The 24,706-nt window shown below is 45.4% G+C and overlaps 1 protein-coding gene across 1 annotated transcript in view; it reads left to right on the top strand.

Moving 5' to 3' along the window:
- Positions 1 to 24,706, top strand: part of LOC121543971 (lymphoid-restricted membrane protein) — a 31,177-nt gene that overhangs the window by 4,137 nt on the left and 2,334 nt on the right. The window contains exons 8-36 of the mRNA XM_041854094.2: positions 2,872 to 2,922; positions 3,595 to 3,672; positions 4,090 to 4,146; positions 4,703 to 4,762; positions 5,058 to 5,122; positions 5,359 to 5,452; positions 6,007 to 6,141; positions 6,367 to 6,468; positions 7,687 to 7,838; positions 8,625 to 8,736; positions 9,891 to 10,061; positions 10,104 to 10,188; positions 10,943 to 10,995; positions 12,050 to 12,149; positions 12,360 to 12,534; positions 12,918 to 12,996; positions 17,816 to 17,862; positions 18,118 to 18,206; positions 18,322 to 18,482; positions 18,957 to 19,041; positions 19,252 to 19,300; positions 19,444 to 19,471; positions 19,558 to 19,698; positions 19,901 to 20,035; positions 20,217 to 20,373; positions 20,451 to 20,491; positions 21,079 to 21,215; positions 21,456 to 21,560; positions 21,881 to 22,000. Of these exons, the coding sequence (XP_041710028.1) occupies positions 2,872 to 2,922; positions 3,595 to 3,672; positions 4,090 to 4,146; positions 4,703 to 4,762; positions 5,058 to 5,122; positions 5,359 to 5,452; positions 6,007 to 6,141; positions 6,367 to 6,468; positions 7,687 to 7,838; positions 8,625 to 8,736; positions 9,891 to 10,061; positions 10,104 to 10,188; positions 10,943 to 10,995; positions 12,050 to 12,149; positions 12,360 to 12,534; positions 12,918 to 12,996; positions 17,816 to 17,862; positions 18,118 to 18,206; positions 18,322 to 18,482; positions 18,957 to 19,041; positions 19,252 to 19,300; positions 19,444 to 19,471; positions 19,558 to 19,698; positions 19,901 to 20,035; positions 20,217 to 20,373; positions 20,451 to 20,491; positions 21,079 to 21,215; positions 21,456 to 21,560; positions 21,881 to 22,000 (2,864 nt within the window). The remainder of the gene's footprint in view (positions 1 to 2,871; positions 2,923 to 3,594; positions 3,673 to 4,089; positions 4,147 to 4,702; positions 4,763 to 5,057; positions 5,123 to 5,358; positions 5,453 to 6,006; positions 6,142 to 6,366; positions 6,469 to 7,686; positions 7,839 to 8,624; positions 8,737 to 9,890; positions 10,062 to 10,103; positions 10,189 to 10,942; positions 10,996 to 12,049; positions 12,150 to 12,359; positions 12,535 to 12,917; positions 12,997 to 17,815; positions 17,863 to 18,117; positions 18,207 to 18,321; positions 18,483 to 18,956; positions 19,042 to 19,251; positions 19,301 to 19,443; positions 19,472 to 19,557; positions 19,699 to 19,900; positions 20,036 to 20,216; positions 20,374 to 20,450; positions 20,492 to 21,078; positions 21,216 to 21,455; positions 21,561 to 21,880; positions 22,001 to 24,706) is intronic.

Genomic DNA, 24,706 nt, shown 5'->3' with positions numbered 1-24,706 from the left:
CTGCCATCTGCCCGGAGTCATCTGTGAAGAGCACACTTCTCCAGCGTTCCAGTAGCCATCGAAAGTGAGCATTTGCCCACTGAAGTCGGTTACGACGCCGAACTGCAGTCAGGTCAAAACCCTGGTGAGGACTACGAGCATGCAGATGACCTTCCCTGAGAAGGTTTCTGAGAGTTTGTGAAGACATTCTTCGGTTGTGCAAACCCACAGTTTCATCAGCTGTCTGTGTTAGGTCTCAGATGATCCCGCAGGTGAAGAAGACTGGATGTGGCGGTCCTGAGCTGGCGTGGTTACACATGGTCTGTGGTTGTGAGGCTGGTTGGACATACTGCCAAATTCTCTAAAACGACGGAGGCGGCTTATGGTAGAGAAATTAACATTACATTCTCTGGCAATAGCTCTGGTGGACATTCCTGCAGTCAGCATGCCAATTGCACGCGCCCTCAACTTGACACATCTGTGGCATTGTGTGACAAAACTGCACATTTTATTGGCCTTTTATTGTCCCCAGCACAAGGTGCACCTATGTAATATCATGCTGTTTAATCAGCTTCTTGATATGCCACACCTGCCAGGTGGATGGATTATCTTGGCAATGGAGAAATGCTCACTAACAGGGATGTACAGTTGAAGTCAGAAGTTTACATACACTTAGGTTGTAGTCATTTAAAACTTGTTTTTCAACCACTCCACAAATTTCTTGTTAACAAACTATAGTTTTGGCAAGTCGGTTAGGACATCTACTTTGTGCATGACACAAGTCATTTTTCCAACAATTGTTTACAGACAGATTATTTCACTTATAATTCACTATCACAATTCCAGTGGGTCAGAAGTTTACATACACTAAGTTGACTGTGCCTTTAAACAGCTTGGAAAATTCCAGAAAATTATGTCATGGCTTTAGAAGCTTCTGATAGGCTAATTGACATCATTTGAGTCAATTGGAGGTGTACCTGTGGATGTATTTCAAGGCCTACCTTCAAACTCAGTGCCTCTTTGCTTGACATCATGGGAAAATCAAAAAAAATTAGCCAAGACCTCAGGAAAAATAAAATGGTAGACCTCCACAAGTCTGGTCCATCCTTGGGAGCAATTTCCAAACGCCTGAAGGTACCACGTTCATCTGTACAAACAATAGTATGCAAGTATAAACACCATGGGACCACGCAGTCGTCATACCGTTCAGGAAGGAGATGCGTTCTGTATCCTAGAGATGAACGTACTTTGGTGCGAAAAGTGGAAATGAATCCCAGAACAACAGCAAAGGACCTTGTGAAGATGCTGGAGGAAACGGGTACAAAAGTATCTATATCCACAGTAAAACAAGGCCTATATCGACATAACCTAAAAGGCCGCTCAGCAAGGAAGAAGCCACTGCTCCAAAACTGCCATTAAAAAAGCGAGACTACGGTTTGCAACTGCACATGGGGACAAAGATCGTACTTTTTGGAGAAATGTCCTCTGGTCTGATGAAACAAAAATATAACTGTTTGGCCATAATGACCATCGTTATGTTTGGAGGAAAAGGGGGGAATACTAGCAAGCCGAAGAACACCATCCCAACCGTGAAGCACGGGGGTGGCAGCATCATGCTGTGGGGGTGCTTTGCTGCAGGAAGGACTGGTGCACTTCACAAAATAGATGGCATCATGAGGAAGGGAAATTATGTGGCTATATTGAAGCAACATCTCAAGACATCAGTCAGGAAGTTAAAGCTTAGTCGCAAATGGGTCTTCCAAATGGACAATGACCCCAAGCATCCTTCCAAAGTTGTGGCAAAATGGTTTAAGGACAACAAAGTCAAGATATTGGAGTGGCCATCACAAAGCCCTGACCTCAATCCTATAGAACATTTGTGGGCAGAACTGAAAAGGCGTGTGCGAGCAAGGAGGCCTACAAACCAGCTCTGTAAGGAGGAATGGGCCAAAATTCACCCAACTTATTGTGGGAAGCTTGTGGAAGGCTACCCGAAACGTTTGACCCAAGTTAAACAATTTAAAGGCAATGCTACCAAATACTAATTGAGTGTATGTAAACTTTTGACCCACTGGGAATGTGATGAAAGAAATAAAAGCTGAAATAAATAATTATCTCTACTATTATTCTGACATTTCACATTCTTAAAATAAAGTGGTGATCCTAACTGACGTAAGACAGGGAATTCTTACTAGGATTAATGTCAGGGAATTGTGAGAAACTGAGTTTAAATGTATTTGGCTAAGGTGTATGTAAACTTCCGACTTCAACTGTAAACAAATTTGTGCACACAATTTGAGAGATGTTTTTTGTGTGTATGGAACATTTTATGGGATCTTTTATTTCAGCTCATAAAACATGGGACCAACACTTTACATGTTGCGTTTATATTTTTGTTCAGTGTATATTGAAAGCAGGTGCTTCCACACAGGTGTGGTTCCTGAGTTAATTTAGGGTAATGTATAAAGATGCTAGGCAGGCCATTATTTTGGCTACCATTGCTATGCCCCCATAGGATGATAATACCCCCAGTCCACAAGTGACGAGTGGTCACTGAATTGGTTTGATGATCATGAAAATTATGTAAACCATATGCCACGGCAATCTCAGTTAGCAGATCTCAATCCAATTGAACACTTAAGGGAGATTCTGGAGCGGTGCCTGAGACAGCATTTTCCACTACCATCAACAAAACCCCATATTATGGAATTTCTCGAGGAAGAAGGGAGTTGCATCCCTCCAATCGAGTTCCAGACACTTGTATTCTCAATGCCAAGGTGCACTGTAGCTGTTCTGGCTGGGTTTGGTGTTTCCTTTATTTTGGCAGTTACCTGTTTCCAACTAACTATGCAATGTCCACAGCCCTATACTAACCCAACATCTCCCCAACAGGAGAAAGAGAACCAGAGTCTGATTGCAAAGATAATCTGTCTTCAGGATGAGGTACTGTATTGTATACCTTTCTCTCTGCATACAGAACCCCTTTCAGCAAGATCTAAATCGATCTTGGTAATTTCATTACTTTATCATGTCTTTCATTGGAGGCATCTATAATGCACCTCAAGTGCTTGTATGTGGTTGTCATTCCTTTAATGAGAGATTGATTTGGAGGCTAGTCATCAGGATGATGCTCTCCGACCAATCAGTGTCATTGATCAGTTAAGCGCTTACTAGGGAGAAACAACAACAAAGCAGCAGGGCTATCTGTTTCCCCTGGGGACTTCTTGTCTGCAGTTTTTCCATGATTTTGGACACTGTTTCCCCAACTCTGGTCCTCAAGTACCCCCAACAGTACACAGTTTCGTTGTAGCCCTTGACAAACACACCTCATTCAACTCATTGAGGACTTGATGATTAGTTGACAAGTTGAATCAGGTGTGCTTGTCCAGGGTTACAATACAAATGTGTACTGTTGGGGGTACTCGAGGACCAGAGTTGGGAAATACTGTCCTAGATCATGGAAAAACAGCAGACACTGATTTAGGAAATGCCATTCCATAGCTATCTACTCTAATGCATCTTGTCCACTGTTAGGTGACATGGTAAGGTAAAATAAGCCATCTCTTTTGAGTAGAATTATTAATCTCACTCTCCCCCACCCCACCTGTGGACTAGAACATCAAGGTCACCATGGAGATGGATGACCTCCAGAAGAAGATGATTGAACTTTGTGACCTAAACGTTGAGCTGCAGGTGGGTCCTCATAACTGTTGTGTGTCTGCAGTGAATATAAGTGAACGAGCTATTGTACTGTCGAGGGAATAAGCGATTCAAGGTAGGCAACTAGGAAGCGGTTTCCTGGACACCGATTAAGCCTAGTCCTGGACTAGAAAATCCCTTTCAATTAAGATTGTCCATTTAGAATGCTTCTTAGTCCAGGACTAGGCTTAATCTGTTTCTGGTAAACTGGACCTAGAAGTAAAGTAAAGGTTGTGTGAATGTTTTTTTGCTTTTCATGGTCTTCTGAAAAGAAGAGTGCAGTGCTATGGTCCTACATAACTGGCCTTTAGGATCAAAGTGATCCCCACGCCTGCTCCTGATTGGTCTGTCTGTGTGTTGTGGATGAGTGCCAGTGGTGTCATGGTGTATTGTCTGTTCTGTCGTCCACAGGTCCAAAACCATTCCTTCGATGCTGTCATGAGTGAAAAGGAATCCTTCATACTCCAGGTCAGTATCATCTGAATAAAAAAACAAAGCTTTTCTTTATAGTTATTTTGTTCGGTATCTGCTCAGTAATTAATAAAGATGGATCATTATTATAGCTGTGCTGTCTCCTATATTTAAGCAATAAGGCCTGAGGGGGTGTGGTATATAGCCAATATACCACGGCTAAGGGCTGTTCTTAAGCACGACGCAACGTGGAGTGCCTGGACACAGCCCTTAGCCGTGGTATATTGGCCATATATCACAAACCCCCGAGGAGCCTTATTGCTATTATAAACTAGTTACAAACGTAATTAGAGCAGTATCAGAAATGTTTTGTCGTACCCGTGGTATACGGTCTGATATACCACAGCTGTCAGCCAATCAGCATTCAGGGCTCGAACCTCCCAGTTTATAATCTCTATTATAGCACGGCTGTACAAAGCGAAGGTCACATTGTAGATTGGGTCCTTAGATCAATAATAACCCAGGCTTCAGGGCATGGAAGCTTTTTGATCTGACAATTTTTTATAAATCTGAAAATAAATAATATTGCTGTCATGTTGTCTCCCCTCTACAGAAATGCAGACAGATTGAGGAGCTGAAGGCTGCAGTAGTGGAGTACTCGTCAGTCACAGAGGTGAGGAGGCTGTCTGGTAATCATTACCCCAAATCACCCCCTATCCCCTTAGCCCTTACTCCCATGCACTAGATCATAAAGGAGCGGATGGGTACAAGCAGCAATACTGTACCCCACTGCTCTGTACTGCTGACCAGAGAGCTCTGCAAAAGTATTTATGTCCATCTCTCTCAGCAGAGTACTATGGATATGCAGGCATGTCTGTCTGTCTCTGTCAGCTGCAGTGAATATGTATTAGCTGCAGCAGTAGTGGTGTTATCTAACCATGTTTGATGTCTGTTGTTGTCTCTGACAGCTGTTGAGAGCAGACAAGTCCAAGCTGGAGAGCCAGATGCACATGATGCAGCCAGACATGGCAGCGTAAGTATGTATTAGAGATGGTGCCTTGACTGTTCTAGTAGCAGGATTGGGGAATGCTGTGTATTCTCTGTTGTTTAACTATGTCCTTTTGTCTTCGTAGTTTGTTCTGTTTGGTTTGCTCTGCCCTGAAGCGGTCTGTGCTCTGTGGAGTGGGATGATGTTATATATATTTTTTTCATTCTGTCTCTTTTTTGCATTTCTCTCTCTCTCATTGTCTCTCGCTCTCCCTCTTGCAGTGCAGGTCTCTCCCTGTCGGTGGTGTACAGGTTGAACCAGAGCTCTTCAGGGTCCCTGCAGACAGAACTGGCCCTTGCTCAAACACCTCCGGAGGTTAGTTAAGCAATAAGGCACGAGGGGGTGTGGTATATGGCCAATATACCACAGCTAAGGGCTGTTCTTATGCACGACGCAACACTGAGTGCCTGGATACAGCCCTTAGCCGTGGTATATTGGCCAGATACCACAAACCCGCAAGGTGCCTTATTGCTATTATAAATTGGTTACCAACGTAATTAGAGCAGTAAAAATACATGTTTTCTCATACCAATGGTATACGGTCTGATGTACAACGGCTGTCAGCCAATCAGCATTCAGGGCTCAAACCACCCAGTTTATAATTAAATATATCCCCTAGTTCCATGTTTGTGTCACAAATCTGTCACAGTGCAGGGAGCATAGTGGAGTTGCATTTTTTCATTCTGAAGTAGCTGCCTGTGAATTGAACACCCACTCTCTCTGTTTGAGTACTCTCTCACCTTTCAGGACCCACCCACTGTATTCACCCAAAACATCAGCTCCAAAGACCCTATTAGGCTATAGTTTACTGACACCATCAGCCTATTCGCTTCAGGGTTAATGACCAAGTCGTGTTGTTTTATTCCCAGGGTGCTGAGTGTGTGTCGCCGCTGAGCTCTGCGTCTGCTCTAGATGAGACTCTGGACAGGGAGGTGTTTCTGCTCCTGCAGGGCCCCACACCTGACCAGATGTCCCTGGAGTTCAAGAGCCTCATCAACAAACTGGTACTCTATACAGTAGATACAGCAGACATTGTCCCAATTTATACACTAGATACAGCAGTCCTGATAATTCACTAGATATCTTCAGCCATTACTGTCCTAATTATGCACTCAATACACTATGAAGGGACTGGTATCTAGCCAGCATAGCAAATTGAATTGATTAATACTAAAAGTAGTTACATGGAGAACCTGAATCACATTCATTGTTTTTCTGGTTGTTTTCAGAAGAGAGATTTTAAGGACGAGGGTCTCTCCATCTTGTCAACACTCAGAGGACTTATACATCACTATGGAGGACCAGGGGCTAGTAGAGACCCCAGACTGCAGGTGAGGGGCACACACACACACACACACACACACACACACACACACACACACACACACAGGCTCTCCTCTCTCGTTCTCTCACTCCTTCTTTCTTTCTCTCTCTCCCCCTCTCAATCTCTCCCTCTTTTTCTCTTGCTCTCACGCGCTTTCTTGCTCTCTTTTCTCTCACTCACACACTCTCTCCCTCTCTTGTTCTCGCTCACTTTCTCTCACGCTCTCTCTCCCACTGTCATTCTCTCACTATTTTTCTCTTGCTTTCTCTCCCTCTTTCTCTCACTCGTTCTCTCTCTCACACACACACACACACACACTAGAACCATTAGAGTGGATGTATCAACCCACTATCTAGCCCAGTTGTGGAGGAGGATGTTACTGAATCACTCTGTACCAGAGAACTCTCCATATTCTCCTGTGTGTGTAGGTGTTTGTGTGTGTGCGTAGGCATGCTGGGGGTCAAATATGTGTACCAAAGCGGAGGATGGTGTTTCTCTAGGTTCAGAGATTCAAGAGAAGAGAGCAAATACCTTTTAGTTTTCCATCATATTGCTTTTCACTTATCCTGTTTTTTCAGATCAGTGCAGAATGTAGATACAGGAAATGAGACAAGGAAAGGAGCAGTTAGGCTATTGAGATTCACTCCACTGAGTTCAATGTGGAGAGTAGGGAGGAGTTTAGCTGAATAGGACTCTCTCCCGCTCTGCTCGTAGCTTTTAGAGGATTACATAATATGGCCATTCTGTCTCCTCTCCAGAGATCCCTAATCTACAATGTTATATAACTATCTCTAGCCCATCAATGCCTAATTAATACAGCGCGGCTTAGTTAGTGTGCTGTAGCGTAAATGCAGTCTCTCTCAACACACACAGACACACACTCTAGCTCTCTCTCCCCCTCCCTGCTCTCTCTCGTTCTCTTTGTCACCTCCCTCTGCCCCCCTCTGTTGCTCTATTTCATTCCCCCTCTCTCCCTCCCTGTCACTCTATTCACTCCCTTTCCTCTCGCCCACCTCCTTTCTCGCTCCAATCTGCATTTGTCAGACACGTACACAGTAAACATTCTTCTTGAGTAAAGAGTGAGTGCAGTAGTGTCACTGACTGTGACTAAGAGATGGACAAACTTTACTGTATGTCTAGTACTGCTGGATAGACTGTCTATCGGTCTGCCTGAGACCCAGTAGCTCCAGGAAGAGGCTGACTCCCTGCCCTTTCTCCCCCCCAGGCAGTGCAGTCTGAGCTGGATCAAAGGAGGACAGAGTGGGGCCTCAGCCTGGAGCAGTTGGACCAGTACACCGACTCCTTGGAGAAAGAACTAATCAAGATGGCCAGCAACATAAGGAGGTCCCGCACTGAGATACTACACCTGTCGGTCAGGTGAGTGGGGGTTGAGTGTGTGTGCGTGTTGGAAGTGAGGGTCAAGAGGAACTGGTGCTGCTCTTCTCTCACTGGTCAATTAGGTTTTGCTGGTCTTGTATAAGAAAGGGTTACAGTGGGGCGGGAGGGACTGTCATTGTCTAAAGTACTACAGACTCTGTGACAGGAGGGATCTGGTCATATTTGGCTGCTTCCCTCTGCTCTCCTGAAGTCTCTGTGCTCTGGGTCTGACTGGGTGACCTCTAACCTGTCTAAGTAGTGGTTGGGTCCTGGCCCAGTATGGCTCTCTGTCTGTAGCTGCCTCTAGCTGCCTCACTGCCACGTGGGCCCGTTCCACACTGCCGCCCTGCTCTGGAGGATAAAGGGGGGAGGGGGGCCGTTATCAGGCCAGGCTGTGGGAACGTTGTCTGGGCTAGCCAGCTGTGCACAGGCCCTCTGGACTACTCTGGGACTGGGTGTTAGGAGCTGTCCGATACTGGGAGTTAGGAGCTCTGGAGAGCCCCCATCATCCTAGTACAGGCTGGGCAACAGCAGCATGGGACACTGCATGGGCCTGCGGATTGGGTACAGTATGTTATGTTATGGACCCTTCACTACGCTGTCAATGGGCTGGGTGAGAGTGATGAATCGGTTAATTTGCTTTGTTGTCACTGGATGCATGATTGACATGGTTTCGGAAATATGTGTGTTAAGTGACCTTGTATTGTTGACTTTAGGGTAGATGGGGGTGTTGCTTTGTGTCTGTCTGTGTAAATATGTGTAATTTACGTGGGTCCGTCCATGTAGGGTTCAGGAGCAGGAGAATCAGAAGCAGCAGCTGCGTGAGGAGTTGGACCAGCTAAATACCCCGGGGGACAGCAGGGAGGCCAGCTGCCAGACCCCCGACGAGGACCCACAGGTAGGAGGGAGAGAGAGATACAAAGATGGAGGGAGGGAAGAGGCAAAGAGGCTAGCTGTGAAACCCCTGACCCTGATGATCCACAGGTAGGACTAAGCGAGAGATTGGGAGACCTGGGAGAATGGGGGAAGAGGTGTTGTCCCCTGTGCGTCACAGCTGGCATGTAGCTTTTGAATATCTTGTTGTAGGAAGATTGAAAAAGTTAGGGATTCACTCGACTAGTATGGGAGAAAGATGTCGGGTATAGTAGGTATTGGGCTACTGTTAGGACACAGGCATTGAGAGCCATGGATAAGAACATTGAACATAGCAGAGAATAGGACTCAGATTCAGATTGATAAGAACATGGAACATAGCAGAGAATAGGACTCAGATTCAGATGGATAAGAACATGGAACATAGCAGAGAATAGGACTCAGATTCAGATTGATAAGAACATGGAACATAGCAGAGAATAGGACTCAGATTCAGATGGATAAGAACATGGAACATAACAGAGAATAGGACTCAGATGGTGAATAGTAAAGGCTGTTTAATAGAGACACTAGAGGATGGAGTAGGAGTGGGTAGCTGAGTGGACACTTTGCACACTTTCTGATCAGGATAAATATTCTGTGTTGTTAATCTCTCTCCTATTCTGTAATGCTATTTTGTAAGTGCCTTGGTCTATTATCGCCCATAGGCACAGATCTAGGATCGGTTTACCATCTCACCAACCTTAACTATTAGGGAGGAGAAACACACAACTGATCTTAGATCAGAATTTGGGGAAAATGTAACTTTTGATTTGCTGTTAAACTCTGAAAATTAACATTAGCACTTTGAACAGGCTCAGTTCTATTTGTATATCTTTATCATGTATTTAAGTAGGGACAAATGCAATTAAAACATTGACACATTGAAAAAACAAGTGTAACTTTATCCTACTGTTTGTTTTGCTCCTGGCATGATCTATGAGGTTCTAGTCTATTCAATCTGTTTTTTTATTCATTAACCTTTTTAGACCGTTTTTCCTGCACTATCGTGCTTCTACGTGCTCTTTGGTGTCTAGGCAGAGTTACTGAAAAACCTCTGTGACAACTGCTAATGTGAAAAATGCTTTATAAATATGAATTCCCTGAGCAGGTTTTAATTCCGTTTATTTACGTTGTCAGGCTGGGGAGGACCTGGACTGGGACGAGGAGTTTGTCCTCCAAGACTTCCTGAAGAACGAGGGGGTGGAGATGTACAGGGACTTCAAGAGTCAGGAGACAGGACAGACGGACAGGAGGACGGAGGACAGACTGGCGGAGAGAGGGGACCAGCCTGGAGAGGGGGAGGAGGGGGAGGTGGGGGAGAGGTGGACCGTGGTGGGGGGAGAGGGACAGGAGGGGGGACTGAGGGGGATCTCCCTTCTCTCTCCTCTCTCGGAAAGAAGTGAACCCGACCAGACGGAGGGAGAGGATCTGAGAGGTGAATGTGTAGGATTCCCCAGATTAGTAATGATGATATCCTATTATAATACCATATTGGGCTGTATTTTAGTGAGTTTACAGGAGTTCCTGTAAGGTCTCTCTCTATGGTTCTGGACTACTGAGCCGGGTGAAACACTGGGTAAACCAGGGGTTAGTGAGTCCGTCAGAAGCCTGAGTGGATTACTCTGGTAATCCCTGGAGTCACAGAGCACTCAGCCACCCTTGAAGGACCAGGCCCAGACACACACACAGCCCTCTGGGGTTTGTGGCAAGGACAGCCATAGATGGCCAGGGTCTCCAGCTAGGGACCTCTTTGTGTGTGTGTGTGTGTCCTGGTTAAAGGCCCTTGGAGGGCCCAGCCTTCTGTGTGTGTGTGTGGCTGTTCTCTGGCAAGTCTTCTCGGCCCCAGCCTTCTATGGCCAGGTGTTAAAGTCATCCAAACCCATTGGAAGTGTTCAGTAATCCCCAGTGGTCTCCCTGCATCACTGGCTGCCAGAACCCAAAGTATGTGGTCATTACTGTCTCTAAATCCACTAACACAGACGGGGAGTTTAATAGTCTAATATTATGGTCTAAGATGGTAGTGGGTGGGGCTTAGTTTGACCTTGCCAGTGACCCCAGCTGAATATCACGGAGATGATTTTCAACTTGAACTAATTAGCTTTTCTTGTTCCTTCCTGTCTCTCTCCCCCTCCCTTCCTCTACCCCCCTCTCTCCCTCTTCCCCATTGTCCCTCCCTTTTTCTCTCTCAGAAACCACAGCGTCAACAGACAGTGACCAGAGGGTGAACAGTCTTTCCCCACAGGTAGATGGCAGTCTTTAAAACCTATTACTCTGTGTATGTACTCCAACTGTGTCAGTGTGATTTATAGCTATTCTCTGGATTAGTTTGGTGGTTATCCACTCCAGACTTAAAAGACTGAACTATATAACCATACCAAAAAAGCAATTTCTTTGGGGTTGCCCTCATGTGTTTTGTGAAAGGAACATTGCTCTGTCACTGTTAAGATTTGACTGGTGGTGGTTTTTCATATAAAAGAATGGGTGTTCATTTGAGTAGAACCCCACCTTGGAACAATGCTTTGAATGGGGATATCCCTTCTAGTATGTAGATCTACGTAGTCGTCAGGAGTGCATGTGACCGTATGTGACGATGATGACAGTTTTAAGAGGCCACTTCTGGTGGGCAGGAAACTGAAAACGGTCATAGGCCCCGTTCAAATACTTTGAACATGCATCCTTCCCTTATCTCTTCCTTGAATGAATCACCTATCTATCCTGGTCACTTAGGTGTTGTGTAGCTTTTACCAGTCCAGTCATCATGTCTGATCAGTGATCACTCCAAGGAAGGAACAGAGGAAGGATTTTAAGAGTATTGGAACAGGAGCAGAAGTGTTAACCACACCTCTGAGAATAGACAACAGGACATGGACAAATCTAGCCTGGAACACGCACTCTTTCCTTCCATCTTCCTCTCTCATACTTTATACCTCCCACTTGACATAACAACTCATACAGCCTTGTATTTATTTGACTACCAAATTGACTTATTTGCTCATGTCATTAGTTCTAGATAGACAAAACGGAATGGCTCATCTTCTGAAGTCGAGCTTTCTTACTTAATCGGATCGATAGGGAATGGACAGTGACTCACACTGACACAGAGGTGATTGTTTTATATGCTTTGTTGTTGGATAAGCAAAGGCGTTGTTGCTTGCCAGTCTGATTTCGCTACATCCTTTCACATGAACTGAATGGACAGGTGGCTGTTATGTATTGATGCTCATCTGTTTATCATATTCATACTCTTATTATACTTTTTTTTACATGGATAATTATCTGTATGTGTTGTTCCTCAGGGTGTCAAACTCCCAGAATGCTTTGGGCCTGAGGACGCCCACCAGCAGGCTGTTGACACTGAGGAGCATCCACTCCCTCCCTGCCACTCTTCTCTATCGGGTAAGACCATCTCTCTCTCATCACTCTCTCGCTCTCTTCCTCCCCTCTGATCAGTCTTTCTCTCTCTGCACCATGCCATCCCTGACTCACTCTAGCCTGCAACTACAGCAAATGTAGTATTTCTCTTCATGCATTCAGTATATTTCATTAAGTTGGATGGCCCTCTCCAATGCTGTTTCACTTATGATGACTCCTCACCCTTTTGTCCAGATGCAATGAGCCCTGACACCGTAGTGCCCCTTCTTCAAGACACACCTCAGCCTGGCTCACCAGAACACGACAGGACCATCACTGCTGGGAACAGTCCACCCCTCAGGCTGGCTGAGATGGTATCTCCCAGCTGCACTTACCCTGTGATGGATGAGACCATTTTACTGACTGGCAGGTGAGAACTGAGCTCTGTGGCTTTTACTGTACAGTCGTAGTTTCGGTGTATGTGAGTGCACTGTAGCATGCTTCTCTTCCTCTCTGAACACATTTGCCAGTCAAATTAGTGTTTTCCAAGCCGAGTGAAGAGGGAAGTGTTGGCTGTGTAATTGGGCCCCTTTAGCGATACTTTGCATACCCACGATGCACCTGTAATCGGGGCTGGGGCAGTGACATTGCTCACATAGATTGGTGCAGTCAGTGACCCCAGCTGCTTCCTACTATCTGAGAGAGATAAGCACCCACCAACATTTTATTACTGAGGGAGAGAATTTATCATTTCTCTGGTTGGGCTCCAAGAGACACTGATACACTGACCTTTCACCTTTCTCTCTGGGTTAGCCCCCAGCAGACAGACTGCAGTGAAGGAGGAAAAGAAGTAGAGGACGACATCACCTCGACCAATATGAATGACGCACAGGTCAGTACAATAAACAGGAAGTATTTTACTGATGGCACAATGATGGGAAAACTAACTTCCTTCATTGACAGTCACAGCCACTGTGACACAATCTCTGTCTTGACTTCCCCTTTTCTATCACTCTCTCTTTCCCTCTCTCCGTCTTTTACTCTCACTCTGTTCATTCTCTTCCTGGTTGGGCTGAGTGGTGCTGTGTTGTGGATGGGATGGAGGGGTATGGACAGGGGCTGGTCGGCTAAGGGCTGTGCCCAGAGAAGAGGGGGTTAGGGTGGAGGAGGACCCATGGTCCCTCCCACCTATGTGAGTATTCTGCTCCAGTTGCTCCAATGCACTGTACACTTTGTCATGGGAGGCAAGTATGGCTTATTTGGTTCTTAGCTCCAGATTGTGTACATATGATGTTATGTCTGTGTAATAATGTAGTCTTTATGTTTACGTGTAATCCATTGTGTAGTCTACTGTAAACTTTTCTCTATCTTTTCTGAGCGGGTTTGTATGTGGTTATTTCATTATTGTCACAGGGGTTAGCTGTGAGTCTATCCACAGAGACAGACATGGTATTTCTGTTATTCCAGTCTCCTGCTCTGCGTAGGCACAGTGGGGTGGCACTCCTGTGAGAAATATTTCCAGAGGGAGCCAACAGATTGCTTCTAATACAGTTAAGAGTGCAAGTTTAATCTGTCTGTGGTGAGGATTAGCAAGCATTTAGAGCTGGATCTGTCTGTCGGTTTGGTAGACTGGAGAGTAGTGAGAGAGCAGGTATCGTAGTGGTTAGAGCTTTGGGCCAGTAACCAAAAGGTTGCTAGTTCGAATCCCTGAGCCAGGTAAATAAATCTGTCTGTGCCCTTGAGCAAGGCACTTAACCATAATTGCTCAAGGGTTGCCGTTGATAATGGCTGACCCTGGCCGTGACCCAGCTCTCTGAGGGTGTCTTGGGGAGCAGTGGCGATTTTAGCATGTCAATCTTGGTGGGGCAAACAAAAACAAAAAAGTGGGATACATGCCAGCAAAGCCACTACACAACACTTAACAACACATGAATTGCACTATAACGGTGACAAACGGTGCCCACAAACTGTTAGGGCCTACATAAAAGCTGTCCCAACATCCTACCACTGCTACACCTGGCTATCAGCGGAGCCTTGTCTGGCAGCGAAACAGTTCATTCAGCCTCATTTACTGCCTTTTAAATAAACATAGCTGATATGGCTGACTTGCTTAAACAAATGTGGTTTCTAATGACAATTGAGATGTACAAACTATGGCATAAGGGGACGACAAGCGATTAAGACATTAATGAGCGAGCTAGGATGGACGTAGTCAATAATGATTTGTTTAGCACTTTTGAAATGTACAGCGACAGAATTCGGGTAAATAGACCAAGTTATTAGGGTGAGGCACATGGGCTACTAACAGTTTACTACACAACGTACACTTAGTATTACTTTCTTAGCTACAGTATACAGATCTCCCTGGCATATTACATCATTTATGCAACAGCATACAATACATTTTTTGACTCACCTTGTTGTGCTGTGCTCACTTGAACAGGAAGCTGGCGCGGTGGTCCTTCATGGGCAAATTTTGTCATCAAAGTCTGGCATTCTCTGGATTTATGGTGCTTTCAAGACAACTGGGAACTCTGAAAAAAAACAAGGTTGAATCATGATGACGTCATTGATCTTCAGGTCGTAGCTCTAGAAAGAGGCCAGAGTTCCCGATTTTACAATTCCGAGTTGGATGACTGTTCAAAATGTATTTCCCAGTTGGAGCTCGTTTTTTCCCAACTTTCCAGTTGTCTTGAACTCACTGAAGTAAAGTTTTCGCAGTTCCGAGTTAACAGTTGTTTTGAGCACGGCACAAATCATGCTGCATTGACAGCATGGCCAATGTTGAATGTTTATCATTTTAAACTTGGAAAAGAGACCCTTAATCCCAGATTTGGGACCACACAGCCACTCCACTGAATAGCAGGCTAGTGATTGCTTTGCAATGCTTGCAGTTAGCCACTGTCACTGATTCCTTTCCAACCACTCATTGTTGAAGTTGCGATTTCCAACTTGTTGTGTAATGTTTATGTCCAATGGCCGATGAGCACGATACGTTTTATCTATAATTTCTCTTCATTATTTCTCTTCATATGACAAGGATTAAAAAGGATTTGCCAGTAGATTGTCGACTTGATTCATGATGATGACTGCTAGCTAAGATTTTTTAAGTATGATGTGGACATGATCAGTCCAATCAAAGCTACTGTAGATCTAACGTGATTTGATGTCATTTTATCTGTGGCCAATGACCATGAGCCTTCTTGGATGGGCACTTCTAATGTAACTCTATGGCAGCACCCAAGGGGCTTGAACTTTCTAGGTCTACCCTTAGACTTGGCGTGACCTAATGTCCCCATGAGTGACAGAACACTAAGCTAATCATGGCGCAACTAGAGAACATTACCAACACCTACGCTCCGTATTTTCCGCTGGCTGCCCCACCACCACAGACAGCACTGAGCTAGGCTGAAACACATGCATTTTGGAGCTGCCTTACTCAAGAAAGCAAAAAAGAGACCATGTTTGTATGCGGCTTTATTAACTCAATTATTATAAAAACATTTTTTACATTGTTTGCAAACTGATGTGACACGTATTAATGCCAAAATAACATGCAAAAAAGGCAAGCCCCCCCCATTATTTTGCTAAACATGTGGGGCTCAAAACAGGAGGGGCTCTGCACCTTCCCTGAATGAGGGGTCACCACTGTTGGGGAGAAAAAACACAGGACAAATAAGCACCCACCAAATAATAATAATTATTTATTATTATTATTATGATGTATCTGTTTGTAGACTAGTAATCAACAGTTTGAATTTGGTGAGTTTATAAAACCCAAGTAAACTATAGGGATTAACAACGGTAACCGGGATCCCAGGACTGTCCTGAGACCACTCTTCACATTTCCCGAAAATAAATTATGACAAGACCCGGGAATATACAACATTTTCCCCCAATGTCGCACTAATGCAATTCCACAAAATAGCCTACAGAACAGGCGCAGCAGCAGATTGGCAATAAATAAAATAGCACATTATCCAAGCAGGTTGTTTTATGAAAGCCTTTAACCTAGCATATTTACTTAACAAAAAGTCCCTATAAATTCAAGGCACACGCATAGTTGACACTGCCGGACTGCACACAGAAACCCGAATTCAGTTTAGAATTCTCATCAGAGGTTGCATTATCAAAGCACGTCACATGCAGGTCAAAATACAGCTGTAACATTACCCCGTTGACCATATGAGAGCTTCGGTAGAGAATGTGTGATCAACAAATGGTTTGAGAGTAGATATGGACATTTTTTTTAACAATTGGTCCCCATTTAAGATAACTTCATATTTAAACAATTTCATCTCTCTGTTATTCATGAGCTGATCTGCTATCTGTATAATCATCAACTCGATTTTTATGTCATTCGTTGAGGGTTATCTAGCAAGCTTAGCAACTTTGGTCACTTGACTTTTGTTTGACTGCTGTTACAAAGTCTGTATGATTCGAAAACGCTATAGCCTACTCAGGGTACGCTCTGTGCATCCTGAGCGCACTCTGTGTCGATATAGTGTAGGCCTAGCGTACTGCTGAAATGCGCTGAATTAATTGAGGAACATAACGCTCAGAATTTATGAACGGCCTGTTTCGCAATTCACAACAATGTCATTGGCGGTTAAAGTTTACTCTATTATTACTAAATATCAGTTTCACTTGCTGTGAAATCTTTACATAGGCTAGTGGCTCCGGCAATGTGGCGCACCGAAATCTTATTTTGGGAGAACCCTGGTTTAGTGACCATATCTTGGTTTTAAACGCTTGAAATGGGCACTTCCGATTTTTGCGGTATTTCCTGGGACTCTCGGGATAAATATGAATTATTCCCGGTATTGAAACTTGGTTGAACACACTTAAGCTTTATAATCCCTTTATGAACACTTAATGACACATAGTAACATCAGCGTTGCCAGTCTGGCAGTTATTCAGTAGCAGGAAATGAAGACACTGGTGTTATTGGCCAAATCTGCCTGACTTCATTACACTGTTTGCTTAAGCTATGTCCTGGACTGGTTGTTACACGAATAAATGCAACAGTCTTGGATTGTCCTGTGTCCTTGCTTCTGAATAACCGTTTTGTTTATAAACATGGGTTGTGTAGAGTTGAAATGCTACATAGATAATACATAAAAGGGATCTAGATCCAGCTTGTATCTGTTTTGCAGTGTGATTTGAGGTTGGTTTTTATAGTGTCATTCTCCTCTTGATTGTTATGCACAGTTACATTACTCAACTACCACTCAGCATAGCTCTGCGCTCGAGTATCCAGCTTTATATAGTCTAGTGCCTTCCGCTCTTACCCATCTGTAGTGTGTGTGCCGTATTCCAACGCCCCCACTACTTACTGCCCTGCCAGTGGAAATGCCTTGTCCACACTTATTCTGTCCAACACTTATACTCACACACACACAGCCCCCGACACACACACACACACACACCGCACACAGCTGCAGGGCTCTCCACCAACCAGCACATTATGTAAGAAATGAGCATTCTCCATCCCATCCTTTAAATTCACTGTACAGAGCGTTGATAACATTCTGATGCCATGGGACAGGTACGGAATGCAATTGTGTGCGTGTCGCTCTTTATAATCGTTAACTTCCTCTGACGAGTGGTGCTAAAAGTATGTTACAAGGCCACCTGCATTTGTCTCTCACCTCTCTCTCACACATTTTTCTCTCACCTCTCTCTCTCACATTTTTCTCTCTCTCTCTTAGAAGCTAACCCAGGACCAGCTGGCTGAGAGAGTGCTAGCAGAGGACAGGTGAGTGCGTGTGTGTGTCTACATGGTTGTGTCCTAGTTGCATGATGGAGGTGGTGTACTTTCCTCTGACATATGCTGTCTGTGTGCTGAGATATATTTTCTGTTAGGAGGTTAATGTTGGCTTTGTTTGGAATTGTTTAGAACATTACTCTTGCTTTTGGTTGTGATAGAGACATACGGTAGTGATAAGGGCAAGTTGTGCAATTGTTTTGGCATGGTGGAATTGCTGCAGCGCTCTATGTGTGTGTGTTCCAGCCTGTTGCCAGTACTAGAGGAGGAGGAGGAGGAGGAGGGCATACAGGAGTCAGTGGTGCAGGTGCCTACAGTGGAGGGGGACTTGGCAGGTAGGAGGAAATAGAGGAGCTATGGCCTCCTGCCAACATTGTGTCTCTGTGTACGTGAGTGTGTGTGAGAGAAGGAGAAAGTGTGTGTGTAACACTCCTTTCACTGGCTCTACAGGGACAGTCAGTCTGACAGGGGACGGAGGCTCTCAGACCATGGATGGACTGACTGTTACGTCCACTGACCCATCACAGGGTCCAAGGGATGCTATGACCCCTGACCCCTCAGGAGCCAAAATTGACTCCCTGGTTCTCAGGAGCAAGTTCAAGAAGGATCTGGTGAGCGGTCTATTTAATGATATATGGCCCCCCTGTCTCAAATGGCACCCTAATCCCTAGTGCAGATACAAGGGGTTCTGATCAAAAGTAGTGCACTATGTAGGGAATAAATCATTTGAGATAAGAGCGCTGTGATGGTGAGAGACCTTATGACTTATTGAGAAAATGTAATCTTTCCTGCCTTGAGGGAGTGAACATTCTTTCACTTTAGTCGACTCTGTGCTTATCTACACAGGGAAGCACTTCAGACTCTAGCAGAATGGATGATAGTCCTACAGTATACCTAGCTAGATCTGTAAATGTTACATTGGTTACCGGATAGTCTGTTAGATCGATAGAATCGAGTTGGTGTGTGTGTGTGTGTGTCTGAGGTGGAGGATAGCAGCGAGACCGAGAAGTGTGTGTACAGTGAGGAAGAAGTGTGTGTGTGTGTGTGTGTGTACGGAGTGTGTAACGTTCACCGCAATCATCCAGGAGCTGTCTCACAGTATGGATGTCATCGAGGAAGGAAAGGTACCAGAGGACCTGAGTGAAACCAGTGTTACCACAGAGAAGGACGGTGAGTTAACCCCAGATACCTCAGCTTATAATGTTCCTAATATTTTAATGCTAGTATAAGTCTAATTACTGACTGAAGTCAAAATTAAATTGTCACTGTGGTCGATATAGTTTTTCTAATCTCTCTCTATTGTAAAAGAGAGATCAATAGCAAGACCAATGTTTCAATATTTTAAAACATGAACATCTTTCTCTCTGTGTGTCGAACCAGTTGAAACCTCTGTTGTTTCTGAGGACTCAACCATAGGGGACAGAAGCAGGTAGGCTACTCAACATACAGTACAATACCTCATATTTTAGAGATGCATTGCTAGATAATATAAATACTCTCAGGTACTGTGACACTCATAGCTCTGTTTTCTAGTGACAGATTCTGTAATACTCCCTGTTTTCCTCATTGCAGCCTGTCCCCTAATGAAAAGGAGATTGAGGTAGTGGTAAGCGTTCCAACCTTTCTATTTCTCTTGATTATCTCTGTATGTACCATAGAGTTAAGGCTGTGTTGTCTATCTGTCAGACGGAGTTCCAGCGCCTGTCCCTGGGCTTTAAGTGTGACATGTTCACCCTGGAGAAGAGGCTGAGGCTGGAGGAGAGGTCACGGGACCTGGCAGAGGAGAACGTCCGGAGGGAGGTGTCCGGTTGCCAGGGACTACTACAGGTGAGAGGTTTAAGAGAGAGGCGAGATGTGTGAGAGGGAGGGACTGGGGAGAAGGGCGGGAGACCGTTAAAACCACATGTAAAGGGACAGGTTGGAGCGGGGGGGACAGGAGTGAGGTGTCCAAATGTAGCTGTCAGAACCTGCTATAGGTGAGAAGGGTATACAATTTCCTTTTTACCTTCCTTGTATCTGCTCTTGCCAGGCCCTGGCTCCTCTGTGTGAGGATGATAACCAGTCTATGGAGATCATCCAGAGACTTCAAAAGAACCTGGACATTCTCATCCAGTCCATGACCAGAGTGTCCAGTCGCTCAGAGATGCTGGGCGCCATACATCAGGTACAGTACAATTTAATTGCGTGATTTGTCCCCCTCTCTCCTCCCCTTTGAGGAGAGTCATATAGGTAGACTGTAGGTCTGGGTCTGTGTGATGTCTCTCTCTCCCTGCAGGAGTCTCGTATAGGGACTGCTAAGGCAGTGGGTGGGTGGGTGTAACCTCTCGCGCTCTCTCCCCCTCCAGGAGTCTCGTATAGGCAAGGCAGTAGAGATAATGATCCAGCATGTAGAGAACCTGAGGAGGATGTACACTAAGGAACATGCTGAGCTCACTGAGCTGAGAGAAAACATGCTTCAGAACGAGAGGTCCTTCGGATCCCACTCTGGAGGAACACACTCAGGTGAGGAACACACATATACACACACACACACACCTCTATCTTATGTTTCTTTCTAATACTGAATATTTTTCCTTCAGATGATTTCAGAGGCAAACCATCTGGATCAACGTACTATAAGGTAGGTCAGTTTAGGCTCAGTGGTGGTCTAAGGCACTGCATCGCAGTGTTAGCTGTGCCACTAGAGATTCTGGTTCGAGTCCAGGCTCTGTCGCAGCCGGCCGTGACCGGGAGACCCATGGGGCGGTGCACAATTGGCCCAGCGTCGTCCAGGTTAGGGGAGGGTTTGGCCGGCAGGGATGTTCTTGTCCCATCGCGCACTAGCGACTCCTGTGGCGGGCCGGGCGCAGTGCACGCTGACACGGTCGCCAGGTGTACAGTGTTTCCTCCGACACATTGGTGCGGCTGGCTTCTGGGTTAAGCGGGCATTGTGTCAAGAAGCAGTGCTGCTCGGTTGTGTTGTGTTTTCTCGACCTTCGCCTCTCTGTGTCCGTACGGGAGTTGCAGTGATGGGACAAGACTGTAACTACCAATTGGATACCACAAAATTGGGGAGAAAAAGGGGTCAAAATAAAAAATATATATACAGTTTAGGCTCAGTGAATGATACTGTACTGCTGTTTTAGTCACTGTAGTAATCACTATGTCTGCATCTGTGCACTGTCTTGTATTTGAAAAAAGGGGTTTCCCTATTCCTCCTTTCCTCAGGCATCAGCCCGACGGGTCAGCATAGCAGCTATCCCCCGGTCCGGTGGGGGAGGGGGACCCATGCACTTTGACATGCCCAATAAAGCACAGGACACCACAGAGACGGAGGCAGAGAGACTCACTCGCAGATCTCCCTGGTAGGTAGACTACAGCACTGTGTGTGTGGGGGGGGGGGGGAAATACGGAGTTGTTGAATAATATTTAAACGCAGTCTTGACCCTGCTTTGCAAAACAAACACCATTCTGATTTCTGAGGAAGAAATGTGCATCTAGGTGTTTGTAAATTAGGGGCCTTTGTTAAAACATGACGTGCGGGTTGTGTAGTCTGTGTTAGGTGTCGTGTGGATTGTGTATGTACGTATGTGGCGTGGTTACAGGTATGTGACAGGGAAGAGCACGGCGCGTCCTCCTCTAAAGCGCTTTGTTAGCTCCGGGGCTTGGGTTGAGACTGACGAGCCCTCACTCATGATGATGATGAAGGGGTAAGGCCTGATGTCTGCTGTGTGTCAGAAGCACACATGTGTCGCACATTACCTCAACCTGAAAACAAACATTTTAATTTACCCGACCGTGTAATGTATGTATGTAACAAATCTGTAGTTGAACGTACAGTCAGCAGGAGTACAACCTGCGTACATAACAAGTGCATGTGGAACATTGATGGCAGAGTATATGTGTGTTTGTGTACATGCCCTGAGCATGTATGTAACATGTGTGTATTGTGTTAAACAAGTGTGTGTGAGACCTGCATTAGTGTCGGTATGTGTGTATGTGAACCGTGCATGCCCGTCCCGTCCCACAGGCCTGCTTACGACGCAGACTCCCCTTCAGAGGAGAGGAGGAGGGAGGAGCCTGTTCAGAGGAAGTCCAGTCTCACTGAGCTGGGCAACAAAATCACTGCCCTGATTATGCCCAACAAGACGTTAGTAGTGAACCAACCAACCGTGTTTAGCGATCAGCTACAGCCAGGCAGCACTGCTTTTCACTGCTGCGTAGCTGGTTAGGCTTACTGTGAGGGGAAAAAAGTATTTGATCCCCTGCTGATTTTGTACGTTTGCCCACTGACAAAGACATGATCAGTCTATAATTTTAATGGTAGGTTTATTTGAACATTGAGAGACAGAATAACAACAAAAAAATCCAGAAAAAACGCATGTCAAAATTGTTATAAATTGATTTGCATTTTAATGAGGGAAATAAGTATTTGACCCTTCTGCAAAACAATACTTAGTACTTGGTGGCAAAACCCTTGTTGGCAATCACAGAGGTCAGACGTTTCTTGTAGTTGGCCACCAGGTTTGCACACATCTCAGGAGGGATTTTGTCCCACAGATCTTCAAGTCATTAAGGTTTCGAGGCTGACGTTTGGCAACTCGAACCTTCAGCTCCCGCCACAGATTTTCTATGGGATTAAAGTCTGGAGACTGGCTAGGCCACTCCAGGACCTTAATGTGCTTCTTCTTGAGCCACTCCTTTGTTGCCTTGGCCGTGTGTCTTGGGTCATTGTCATGCTGGAATACCCATCCACGACCCATTTTCAATGCCCTGGCTAAGGGAAAGAGGTTCTCACCCAAGATTTAACAGTACATGGCCCCGTCCATCGTCCCTTTGATGCGGTGAAGTTGTCCTGTCCCCTTAGCAGAAAAACACCCCCAAAGCATAATGTTTCCACCTCCATGTTTGACGGTGGGGATGGTGTTCTTGGGATCATATGCAGCATTCCTCCTCCTCCAAACACAGCGAGTTGAGTTGATGCCAAAGAGCTCGATTTTGGTCTCATCTGACCACAACACTTTCACCCAGTTCTCCTCTGAATCATTCAGATGTTCATTGGCAAACTTCAGACGGGCATGTACAGTGGGGAGAACAAGTAACAAAAATCCAGAATATCACATTGTATGATTTTTAAGTAATTCATTTGCATTTTATTGCATGACATAAGTATTTGATCACCTACCAACCAGTAAGAATTCCGTCTCTCACAGACCTGTTAGTTTTTCTTTAAGAAGCCCTCCTGTTCTTGAACTCGTTACCTGTATAAAAGACACCTGTCCACACACTCAATCAAACAGACTCCAACCTCTCCACAATGGCCAAGACCAGAGCGCTGTGTAAGGACATCAGGGTAAAAATTGTAGACCTGCACAAGGCTGGGATGGGCTACAGGACAATAGGCAAGCAGCTTGGTGAGAAGGCAACAACTGTTGGCGCAATTATTAGAAAATGGAAGAAGTTCAAGATGACGGTCAATCACCCTCGATCTGGGGCTCCATGCAAGATCTCACCTCGTGGGGCATCAATGATCATGAGGAAGGTGAGGGATCAGCCCAGAACTACACGGCAGGACCTGGTCAATGACCTGAAGAGAGCTGGGACCACAGTCTCAAAGCAAACCATTAGTAACACACTACGCCGTCATGGATTAAAATCCTGCAGCGCACGCAAGGTCCCCCTGCTCAAGCCAGCGCATGTCCAGGCCCATCTGAAGTTTGCCAATGACCATCTGGATGATCCAGAGGAGGAATGGGAGAAGGTCATGTGGTCTGATGAGACAAAAATAGAGCTTTTTGGTCTAAACTCCACTCGCTGTGTTTGGAGGACGAAGAAGGATGAGTACAACCCCAAGAACACCATCCCAACCGTGAAGCATGGAGGTGGAAAAATCATTCTTTGGGGATGCTTTTCTGCAAAGGGGACAGGACGACTGCACCGTATTGAGGGGAGGATGGAAGGGGCCATGTATCGCGAGATCTTGGCCAACAACAACCTTCCCTCAGTAAGAGCATTGAAGATGGGTCATGGCTGGGTCTTCCAGCATGACAACGACCCGAAACACACAGCCAGGGCAACTAAGGAGTGGCTCCGTAAGAAGTATCTCAAGGTCCTGGAGTGGCCTAGCCAGTCTCCAGACCTGAACCCAATAGAAAATCTTTGGAGGGAGCTGAAAGTCTGTATTGCCCAGCGACAGCCCCGAAACCTGAAGGATCTGGAGAAGGTCTGTATGGAGGAGTGGGCCAAAATCCCTGCTGCAGTGTGTGCAAATCTGGTCAAGACCTACAGGAAACGTATGATCTCTGTAATTGCAAACAAAGGTTTCTGTACCAAATATTAAGTTCTGCTTTTCTGATGTATCAAATACTTATGTCATGCAATCAAATGCAAATTAATTACTTAAAAATCATAGTGTGATTTTCTGGATTTTTGTTTTAGATTCCGTCTCTCACAGTTGAAGTGTACCTATGATAAAAATTACAGACCTCTACATGCTTTGTAAGTAGGAAAACCTGCAAAATCGGCAGTGTATCAAATACTTGTTCTCCCCACTGTATATGTGCTTTCTTGAGCAGGGGGACCTTGCTGGCGCTGCAGGATTTCAGTCCTTCACGGCCTAGTGTGTTACCAATTGTTTTCTTGGTGACTATGGTCCCAGCTGCCTTGAGATCATTGACAAGATCCTCCCGTGTAGTTCTGGGCTGATTCCTCACCGTTCTCATGATCATTGCAACTCAATGAGGTGAGATCTTGTATGGAGCCCCAGGCCGATGGAGATTGACAGTTCTTTTGTGTTTCTTTCATTTGCGAATAATCGCACCAACTGTTGTCATCTTCTCACCAAGCTGCTTGGCGA

Source organism: Coregonus clupeaformis, chromosome 28, assembly GCF_020615455.1.
Source record: "Coregonus clupeaformis isolate EN_2021a chromosome 28, ASM2061545v1, whole genome shotgun sequence".
Taxonomy (NCBI): Eukaryota; Metazoa; Chordata; class Actinopteri; order Salmoniformes; family Salmonidae; genus Coregonus; species Coregonus clupeaformis.
Note: the sequence above shows the minus strand (reverse complement) of the source record. Positions and strands in the feature narration are given on the sequence as shown.